This window comes from Geotrypetes seraphini, chromosome 9 (assembly GCF_902459505.1).
Source record: "Geotrypetes seraphini chromosome 9, aGeoSer1.1, whole genome shotgun sequence".
Lineage (NCBI taxonomy): Eukaryota > Metazoa > Chordata > Amphibia > Gymnophiona > Dermophiidae > Geotrypetes > Geotrypetes seraphini.
The window spans coordinates 151,219,723-151,231,079 of record NC_047092.1 but is presented as its reverse complement, the minus strand read 5'-3'; the positions used below and the strand labels follow the sequence as shown (position 1 = coordinate 151,231,079).

Sequence of the window (11,357 nt, the reverse complement as noted above, 5' to 3'; positions counted from 1 at the left end):
CTAACTCTAGATAGAAGGTGGTGCCTGTGGTAAATTCAACCTCTCCAACTGCTGCCTTGAACTTGAGTAAAGTGATTGAGGACGTTGTGGATCATGTCACCAAACTGGCTCATGTTTCTGTCCAGACCTGGCGTGGTCTCACTTCAGACTGGATCTCTGGCACCTTCGGCTCCTGGTTGCCCTCTGGTTTAGCAATGAAGACCAACTTGCTGGTTGCTGCCCTGTCTTCTCTGCTCCTTTGCTGCCTGCCCTGTGTGGTCCCCATAGCCATAACGCTGCCCCACTGAACTGTTGACCGTTCCACTGCTGCTATGGCCCTTGCGCTTCCCAAGTATCAACCAGTCCCTACAATTGATCCTGACCTTCCTTCTTCTTGAACTTTATCAGGCTTGTCTCCTTCCTCCTTCATTCAACTAGCCTGAAAGGGGGGACTGAAGGAGTCTGGGACTGGTTTTCCTAACTTTTCTCTTTAATAAAATGCTGAGTTATGTTTAGCTGCAGACCTAACTTATCTCATGTTCTAGCCTGCCTGTCTTGGGTGTTAGCTTGGACATTCTAACTTCTTATGGCTATCTCAGCATAAACGACATATAACAGAAAGACTGCAGGGCCTAGATAAGTGACCTGCTAGTGTGAGCTTAGCACCAATGACTGTTAAGAAAAGTAACATGTGAACAATTTTTTCTAGAAGTCAGTTGTTTAGCCAGAAGAATGTATAAATATCTCTGTAACATCCTGGTTTTGGCACTTCTGAAGCCAGCTTGGAGCTCGGGAGTCACATACGTATGCTAATAAACCATCTGTGCTTTCTTCAAGTCTCTAGGTTTGTGGCTTCCCAAAGTGACCTTTCAGGAGAAGACAGCTTTGTTAAGTCTTATGTTATATAGTAGTTGAGAGGGATGAGACAGAGGCGAAGAGAGCTCAAGGTCAATAACCTGAAAGTTCCTGAATGTATTGGTGGTGAATGGCCAGGTCTATGAGATAGGGTGATGAATTGTGAACGTTAGCATTTGATAGAGAGGGAAAGGCTGGTATTGGAGAATTTGGTGGTGGAGCTATAGGAGGAAAGGATTAGGTACAGGCAGCATCCATTTTGGTGTTTTAGAGGTAGTGGAAGTGGAACACAGCTGGGGATTGAATGAGGATGTTAGAGCATGTAACCAGGAAGCAAAGGAGATGGAGGGGACTAAGAAAATGGGTGAAAGTCAGGGGCATGGTCACGTGTCAGATATGGTAACCCTATGAAGGCAGAATACACACTTGAAAGGTATATGGGGAGCATGTGTCTGTTGGGGGGGGGGCTGTGGTTCAATGGGGTCGGAGTGGAATCCTCTTCTATTCCCCCTCAAAATTTGGTCTACAAGTGCTAAAGCCTGCACACCATTGGTAGCAGATCAGGGACAACCCCCCCCCCCCTCCGATTTATAGGCTAGATTGGGGAGCCACAAACTCTAGCATCGGTCTTGTAAGCACGAAGTAGCTACTGCGGTGGCTGCCGTGATCGAAGGACCCTTTAAAGACGTTTAAATGGTAAAATAAAATAAAAAATTATTTAATTGGTTGTAGATGATGAAAATATATTGAAACAGCGAGACCGGAATAGGTTTGCTACCAAAGTGTGTCTGTTATCTACCCCCAGCAGCAGAGAGCTGGGTCGGGACTGCCATGTCGAAGTCCACGTACCACGGAGGCAATGACGCACGCGCCTGGAGACGACGACTACGTCGCAGCAGAGCCCTGCTAAGGTCCAGCCCCCGGGCACGTGCGACCAGTCGACTTCCGATCACGCGATGACGCCAGCGAGAGGGAAGGCGAGACAGCCCCTTTCGAAAGTAAAGCAGAGTGGCGCTGCGGCGCTGGTTCGCCTCCGCCGGGAAAGCGCCAGGTGCTATGCCGGGGAAAGGGCCGAGGAACGGGTACGTCGAGAGGGGCTTTCTGCTGGCACTGGACGTGGGCAGCACCGTTCTGCGGGGTCACGTCTACGATAGGGCGGCGGAGCTCCTGGGATCCAGTGAACGGAAGGTAGGGGCGGCAGTTTATGTGGAGCAGCTGAGCCCGGCGCTGGCTTTTCGCCCCACCCTTTGACGGTTGCTTACGGTTAGCTTCCCTTCTGAAGGATGTGCTATTGATGACTTTATGCGAACGATTTTTCCCGTAAGACGCAAAGCTCTACTAGCCCCCACTTTTATCAAGGTGCGCTGCCGAACCGCCCATTCTATCCTTGTGGGCGGCTCGGCATTTAGCAACTCGGCTTGATAAAAAGGAGTTGTAAAGTTGTTAACCTGAATGCAATGGACTCTGCCCTGCAATGCTGATCCTCCTGCTTTACATATGTGATTAAACATGATTGATTGATTTACTTATTTATTTAAATATTTTTTAGGGTGGTGTTTTTTTTTTTAGTATTTGTATACCACTTATAGCCTAAGTGATTTACATTCAGGTACTCAAGCATTTTCCCTGTCTGTCCCTGTGAGCTCATACTCTTATCTTATGTTTCACTAGGTCCTAGAGTGTAAATTTTGCCCAAGCAGACAGACCCTGCAATTATAAACAGTATATAAATTTTAAAAATGAATAAATATCTATGGTTTCCATATAAGACATTCCTAACAAAACTAGGAAGTCGCTGCCCGATGGGGTTCTGAAGTTAACGAGGAAGGTCTGGGTTTGTCTGTGCTATAAATGTTTTCATACTTTTTGTGTTCTCTATAGGTAATACAAGTGTGCTGTTTTTATTGTAAGCAGTGTCGCTTCTGAATACAATATCTCTTCATAAAGGCAGTTAATAAATCCCAATAAAACAAAGAAATTCTCAACTGGTTAGGTTGACGATGGTCATGGGATTGCTATTTAGTCGCAATACATTGTTACCAGTGTGATGTTATTTTGACAGGTTGATAACATTTTTGAGAGATGTTCTTTTTACTGTAACATACTGCCTTGGAACAATCTTCACACCCTTGTACATTTTTTTTACATTCTTTTGACAAAAACTGCAATTCAGGATGCATAGTATATTCATTCAGCTCAAAATTTATAAGAACATTCAACAAGTCTTGACTACTACATAAGTCTTAATAAGTTTGATATGATCATTTTTTCCCCTAAGGATAGGGTTAGCTATTGAAAAGTGCTCCAGAATGTCGGTTTTAGGTTTCAATTCTCTGCCTTGTTTGTTTTGTAGCCTGTTGTCCCCAAAGAGCTCAGAACAGGTTACATGTTTAACATACATAATTTCTGTACAAGTTTACGATACAAATTTTTATCTTAACTTGATACATGATAGGGGCTAATGATAATATACAGTTTACTGGTTACAATTTGCTATTGTTGTCCTTATGATGCAAGGTTTCCAGTACAAGTTTTTGACACACAGAAAGTTAGTGTATGATACAAGTTATCCTTATGTGACACATACCAGTGTACATCTCTTTGTAGTCTATCGGGCAAGGGTAGGGGTTTAGGTGAAGAAGTATGTTTTTGGTATTTTTTTTAATGCTTTTTTAAAGCTGAAGAGTAGTCCTTTAAGGGATCTGAGCTGCAGGGGCAGTCAATTCCAGTGACTCAGTGTGAAGTGGAAGTAGGACCGTTGCTTTGCGGTTTGCAGTTGAAGGGCACAACCAGGGGTCATTTTGAGGCATATTTCGTCCTGGGAGCAGAGGGTCCGGTTCAGCACATACAGAGGGAAGATTAGTCATCACATAGGCTGGCGCCATGTCTTGCGAGGATTTGAACGCTAGCATCAGGTCCTTGAAGACACAACATTTGGCTACAGCCAGCCAGTGAGCCAAAACTAGAGCTTGGGAGACAGGGTCATGGGCATGAAGGTTTTTCAAAAGTCTGATCACCACATTGAACATGCATGGTGTTTACCTGAATTTGTTTACTTAGTACTTGTGTGAATAATTTAGGGCTAGATTCACTAAACTGCCGATCGTGCCCGATCCGCAGCAGGCTAGTATTCCACAACAGGTCAGTATTTAAAGGGGGGGCGATCGGAGGAACACCCCCCTCCAACCACATGGATCACTAGTGAACGATCCTAAAGCATGCGCAGACCATCTTCTTTGCCTGTAGATGGTCTGCGTATGCTTACAAAAGCAGAAATTTTTTAATTCCCCGAGCCCATGGTTTTAACACGCTTTAAACCTGTGGGTTAAAACCATGGGCTTGCACTGTGGGGAAGAGCGGAAGATCGGGGCAGAGAGTAGGGCGGCAGAAAGCAGGGCAGTCGGAAAGGACCTGAGCGACTGGTCCTCAGCAGTCGCTTATTTTTGATGCGTGGATCGGAGGATGATCGGGACAGAGGTTAGTGAATTGGCTCGGAGGAAAAGCAGGTCGCTAAGTGGTCGGGACTTGATCAGTGGGCTTAGTGAATCTAGTCCTTAGTCTCCATTTGTGTGAGTATAATGATGGAAAAGATTGTTAAAAGCTAAGGAGCAGAGGTGGTTTAAGTCAGTGTTTTTCAACCTTTTTTGGGCAAAGGCACACTTGTTTCATGAAAAAAATCACGAGGCACACCACCATTAGAAAATGTTAAAAAATTTAACTCTGTGCCTATATTGACTATATATAAAGTAATTCTCTTGAATAGGAATCAAATAAACACAAAGAAAGTATTTTATAATTACTTTATTATGAAATATTAAGTAAACAGAATAGTGAAAAATTATAAAATACTTTATTCAGTGCGGAACCTGGGCCTGTTTGGCTGAACACAAAGCTGATATTCTGGCTGGAATCGAAGAAAGACACACACGTAGCTCTTCGTCAACAGCTCTCAGTCTCTCTCTTTATTTGGTTTTTATAGCATACAAAAATAGACAAATATACTCTCCATCCTTTTTATTAAACCACAATAGCAGTTTTTAGCGCAGGGAGCTGCGCTGAATGCCCAGCGCTGCTCTTGACGCTCATAGGCTCCCTGCGCTAAAAACCACTATTGCGGTTTAGTAAAAGGTGACCATATTGTAAAATATAGACAGCAGATATAAATTCAGAACTGTGCATAGTAAGTGAAGGGAAGTTTTCATCTCTGGGAATTTACCCAGTTAACTAAAGTTATTTGGGCAAATTCCTTTGAAAACTGTGGTAATACTGCCTCCACTTTGCTAAATTTAAAATAAAATCATTTTTCCTACCTTGTCTGGTGATTTCTGGTTGCACTTTCTTCTTCTGACTGTGCATCCAATCTTTCTTCCCTTCTATCAGCCTGTATGCTTTCTCTCCTCCACACCTCATTCCCTCCCCCAACTTTTTCTTCCTCTCTCCCTGACCTTTCTTTCTTTTTTCTGTTTCTCTTCTTTCCTTCTTTCTCCCTGCCTGCCCCCTTTCTTTATTTCTCCCTGCCGTTCCCCAAGCCACTGCCGCTGCCATCGGGGAACAGGACCCACCAATGGATAACAGGCCCCAAAGCCGACGCCAACGCATGCTCTCCCTGACGTCAATTCTGCAATCGGAGAGGAAGTTCCGCCCAGCCAGGCAGCGATTGGCTGGCCCGAACTTCCTCTCCGACTGCAGAATTGACGTCGGGGAGAAGAAGACTTATCGGCTCGATAGATTAGATCGCCAAGACAAAGTGAGTTCCTGGGTGATCAACTCACTTTGCCTTGGTGAGCTACTGGCGCCCCTGCCTCGGGCCCCCTGTCAGCTCCGGGCCCCTGAATGCAGGACTGGTAGTACTGCCCTGATGGCGGCCCTGCGGCACACCAGGCAACATCTCGCGGCACACTAGTGTGCCGCGGAACAGCGGTTGAAAAACACTGGTTTAAGTTACTCTTTGATTGAATTTTAGACTTGTGCTGCTACTGGGCTGTGCAAGAAGGAATGTTGCAACTCTAAAATAGTAACTTTTGAAGACTGCTCAAAGAAAATATGTTTTACACGAGTCCATATCTTGATAGAATGATTTAGTAGGATAGAGGGAAGTTATCAAATTCCTACTTCAGATGAATATGTAGAGATTTCATTTTTTGTTATAGCTATCCATAAAAAGTCATCTAATCCTAGGGGGATTTAGACACTCGGGCTCTGAGACAGTTTTCTGTGGCTGCAAATCAGGAGATGGCAGGGATTCTTCTTTGTTTGAGTCCTACTATATTTTTTTTAACTCTCCCCTTCTTTCTGCTAGACAGTGAAAGTGTTATGAGTAAAACTTTAATTTGAAGATAATTGTGAATTCTCTAGTAATGTTTTTCTATTACTGCAGCTTTGAGACACCTCTGACAAAAGGAAACATTTTTAGATAAGCCTTTAGTAGAAAATTATTATTCAATAACAAACTCCAATTTTTGGGTAATACATTATTGTTTGTTTATTGGAAGCTTCTATACCACTACTACTGACAGGGAAGTCAATTCAGAGCAGTTAGCGTGAGCTTCGATAAAGGTGTTGCCATAAATGAGCTTCATCAATGGTGTTACATTATATGAGCTAAATATATCTACAGTACTCCCCCGGTCATTTGCAGTCGGAGATTCACGGACCTGGTCATTTGTGGTATTTTCCAACCGTGAATGACTGGGCAGGAGAGGGCAGCCAGAGAGGCAGGAGAGAGCAGCCGGAGCACTGGCAAGTGAAGGAAATCACTCGCGGTATGCTCCAACTGCCTCTTCCTGCACTAAAGTCAGGCCTCACCAATCAGGAGCTGCTTTGACATGCAGCTCCTGATTGGTGAGGCCAGACAGCGCTCCGGCTGCCCTTTCCTGTCTCCTCCGCTAAAAACCGTACTCACGGTTTTTCAACATTCGCAGGGGTTCCTGGAACGGAACCCCCGTGAATATCGGGGAAGTACTATATATCTATTTATACCATCTATGTACATATATTATAATTATAGTTTCTTTATTGTCATATACTTATCTTTCTTTATATTATTTGTGTTCCTTTCGTGTTCCAAGTGAGGAGCAGCCTGCTGTTCCTCCATGTTGCTATCGAAGGCATTCTCTGCATCAAGGGATAACCAAAGAGGGGATATGCCGAGTGCACGCCATCTCTATAAGGTGTAATACATGCCTAATTTTATCAAAAGTATTGGGATGCACTGGGAGTGGCCTAAGATTCCGATTTGCCAGATCTCTAGGGCATCTCTCCTGCCAGGGAACATTCGGGGGGGGGGGGGGGGGTGTCACGGTAGCTTTGAGCAGGAAGGACTGGGCATCCCTCCTGCTGTGATCATTACGTGGCCAGGGGGACGGATTGCCTGGACTGCTGAGCTGATTGCAGCAGCCGCAATCAGCTCAGCAGCCCGATCTAGAACTTATACGTTTTGACTTAGACCAAGTCAAAACAGGTATAAGTTCCATCCAGGCAACCTGTCAGACATTCAGAGGGTCGCAGCGGCTTTGGGCAGGAGGGACTGGGCATCCCTCCTGCCGCGGTCATTGAGGGGGGAGGGGGAGAGGGCGATTCCACAATTCTCTAACCGGCGCTTATGACAGATGCCGGTTAGAGAATCGTGCTTTTAGTTAAAGGACTGGTCCCTCCTACACCTAAAAGGTCTTGGGCGATTTATTTATTTTGAGAATAGGGCTTAAAGGTAGATGTAGTGGCGTTCTGGGTGATTTAAACTCCTGAACTTACAGGTAGGTCATTCTTGAAACAAAACACATTTTGGACTTTTTTCCCTGCTGCTTACTTTATACGCCTAGGGCCTTAGGTCAAAAGGGGACTTAGATGTTGTTTTTAATTATGCCCCTCTTTTTGTATATTGGGTCATTTTAAGAGTGTATTAGATAACTTTCACGGTGAGGAGTTCTGGACCAAATATTTCTAATTTTTGAGCAATTGTTAATTTGGTTAGAATTATATTTTGTAGGTAAAGATGGTTTGTTACTTTTTTTAATTTTATTTTTAAATGCAGGTAAAGATGGCAAATGAGTTAAAAACCCCAAAGTGCTGTTTTAGTTTTTAAAACAGTCTTCAAAAAATTAATATTCATTTATAACTATTCTTTTATGCAGAATCTATTTACTTTTTTGTTAATTAAATCTACATTAATTTTATGAATATAATTTGTTTCGGAATTACAGAATGCATTGTATGACAATGTAAACTTCAGTCTCTCTTCCAGACATTTTGTAGCCTGTAGGGTAAGATGGTATAAAGACTTGATAGATAACAGACAAAGGAGCTTTTCACTGACTGATGTATTTATGACCTGACTACATAGAAACATAGAAGATGATGGCAGAAAAGGGCTACAGCCCATCAAGTCTGCCTACTCTGCTTACCCACCCCCTGTCTATGCCCTAATGACCCAATTTCCTTATCTTGACCCTCGTAGGGATCCCACATGGGTATCCCATTTATTCTTAAAGTCTGGCACGCTGTCTGCCTCGATCACCTGCACTGGAAGCTTGTTCCAATGATCAACCACTCTCTCTGTGAAGAAATACTTTCTGGTGTCGCCATGAAATTTTCTGCCCCTGAGTTTGAGCGGGTGCCCTCTTGTGGCCGAGGGTTCCTTGAGAAAGAAAATATCATCTTCGGAGGAAGTGATGTCAGCTCACAGAATGGCTGCTTGAGCAGAGAGCTCCGTAGGGGCACATGAGATATTCTAATATTGCAGCGTTCTGAACGACGGAGTTACAATATTTACAATATTGTTGGATTACAGCTGAGATGGAGACCCGTAAGAAATTAGATAAATATCGATTTCCTTTGTCTGAAGGGGAGAAATCGGCTACCGCGAGTAGTAGTGGATCGCTGGGAAGCAAAAAAAAAAAAATGGCGCCGGTACACACGGAATCGGATGAAGAAGAGCCTGCCATCGAGAGCGCACCCATTGAGGCGATCACCCCCCAAATGTTACAGGATTGGTTTCGAGCTTTAAAGGATGAAATGGTGGGTGTTCGTCAGGACTTAAAAGCAGCAATGACAGAGTTGCGGTCTGAAGTGGCCGAGCTGGGAGGCCGGGTGGGAGACACGGAGGATCGAGTTTCGGAGCTGACACAAGATTTGCTGACCATGCGGGCTGAGCTGGATCAAATGCCGTCCTCCATCCTGACATTACAAAATCAGGTGGAAGATTTAGAAAACCGATCTCGCCGATGCAATTTGCGTTTTAAGGGCGTACCAGATACTGAGGAATATAAGGATTGTGCCCCGGTGGTGAACAAAATATGTGCTGATCTACTAACTGAGGCACATGGCTCTCTGCCTGGACCAATAGTAATTGTGCGGGCTCATCGCAGTTTGGGTCCTGCACGAAGTACGGGGCCTAAGGATATCATTGCTTGTTTCCTGGATTTTGGGATTAAAGAAAAAGTTTTACAAGTAGCGAGGCGTAAACAGGAATATCGCTGGAATAACATCTCTGTGGGCATTTTTCAGGACTTGGCCTGGGCTACTTTACAAAAACGCCGGAACTTTCAACAGATAACGCAATTGTTGCGAGCTGAAGGTCATCGCTATCGTTGGCTGTTTCCCTTTGGGGTGTGGATCACGATAGATGGAAAATCCAAACGTGTTGGTGATGTGGAGGAGGCGTGGGCAGCCCTGAAAGAATTGGGGCGCAGAAATGTTCCCGAGGTTCCAGTTGCTGTACCTAAGAGGGCGGAGAAACGTTCTCCTGGTGTTTGGTCTACTGTTGGGCGCACTGGGAAGCGGCAATTGAAGGACCATACTTGAAGGCTTGTGGAGATTTCTATCCATTTTTTCCTTTTTTTCTCCCCTTTTATTCTGGGACAATTGGTCCTGGTTATGGGGAGTCTGGCATCTGCCAGGGGTTACCTAGACTGTCCTTTGCGAGGACTAACTTGATTTTGCTCTCTCAGAACGTTGTTTCGCAAGAAAATTGTTGAGGGTTATCATAGCAAGCATTATTGTCTGTAAATCCTATTTTTTTTTTTTTTGGTATTTATTATTGCTTTGTTCTACTGCTTATGTTGTTCATTGTGGTGGGCATTTTTGGATTTAAGAGCACGGGAGAGGGACGCTTGTATAAAGGGTTCGAGTTGCCTTCTGTGGGGGGGAGACCTTACTTCTTCTCTCTGGCTACCCAGTTTTTGGGTATGTCGGGGTCAGATAGACAGAAGGGGGGGAGGGAGGAGTGGGGGGATGGGAGGGAGGGATAAGGGGGATCATTCACGGAAAGATAGTTCTATTGTCCTAGGCTCATGGAATGTCAATGGATTAAATAACCCAGGGAAGCGTAGTATAGTTTTTCGTGAATTGCACAGGCTAAAGTGGGATCTGTTTACTGCAAGAAACTCATTTAAGACCAAGGGATGAGTGGTTATTGCATACACCTCATGATCAATTGTGGACCCATCGGGCTAGAGGCACACAGAGGGTGGGGGGTTTGGCTATTTTGGTCCGTAAGGGGATAGGGTTGGTGGTGGATGAAGTCTTTAAAGATGGAGAGGGACGATGTTTAGCTATTAGGGGTCAGATCCAAGGAAAAGTGATTACTATTATTAATATATATGGGCCTAACACAGATCAATCTCATTACTATTCTGGTCTTCCTGAGGGCCTGCGTGCCTTTGTACAGGGTGCAATCTTTTGTGGAAGGGATTTTAATGTGTGTCCCGATCTCTCTTTGGACCATTCCAGGGGGGGACGCATGGCTCTTCGACATCACAGTAAGGCCTTGGTTAGGTTTATGCACCAGTTGGGATTAGTGGATTGCTGGAGATTACTCCATGGTACCCAGAGGAATTACTCTCATTACGCCCATGCTACACAGACTTACATGAGAATAGATGGTATTTGGGCACACAGAAACCTTTGGGGTGGGATTCAAGAGGCGGAGCTTGGTAACATTCAGATTTCTGATCATTCTCCTGTCTGGGTGGTATGTAAGGGTCTTAGGATTCAATCTGGTAGAAGATTTTGGCGTTTAAATGAATCTCTTTTAGGGGATCCTATCATATTACAAGAAGTGCGAGATTCTATTGCGGAATATATGCACATGAATGATAATGGGGAAGTAGGAGACGGGATCCTTTGGGATGCCTTGAAAGCTGTTACCAGGGGTATTTTTGTTAAATGGGGGGCCCGTAAAAAACGAGATAGAGCTAGGCGCTCTTTGGGTCTCCGTGAAAGATTGATGGAATTAGAAAAACAGCATAAGTCTGATCCCCGACCCAGGGTCTATGTGGAATTGAGTAAAGCACGGCTGGAATTACATCAACTACAACTTGAGGATTTAGCATTTAGGAAGACGCAATTGAAACAGGCTTTGTTTGAGAATGGAAATCGGTCTAGCGCTCTGCTGGCCCGTTACCTACGGGCCAGCGAGTACATCCGCAGTTTTTTTAACCTTTCTTCATACGTGAGATCCCTGAGCCCCAAGACCATCCTGGTAGCCATTTGCTGAACCGACTCAAACTCTCAACACATCTTTCCGG

General features: G+C 44.6%; 1 protein-coding gene across 4 annotated transcripts in view; it reads left to right on the top strand.

The window, feature by feature from the left end:
* Positions 1–1,497: 1,497 nt before the first annotated feature.
* The window catches only part of GK5 (glycerol kinase 5), a 113,859-nt gene continuing 103,999 nt past the window's right edge, over positions 1,498–11,357 (top strand). Inside the window, exon 1 of one of the 4 annotated variants that reach the window (XM_033958159.1) lies at positions 1,498–1,530. In XM_033958159.1, coding sequence (XP_033814050.1) covers positions 1,528–1,530 — 3 coding nt within the window. In that variant the 5' untranslated portion in view covers positions 1,498–1,527. Of the gene's footprint in view, positions 1,531–1,756; positions 2,023–11,357 lie in introns of those variants that run through there. The other 3 variants (XM_033958157.1, XM_033958158.1, XM_033958160.1) reach the window with 3 other exon arrangements.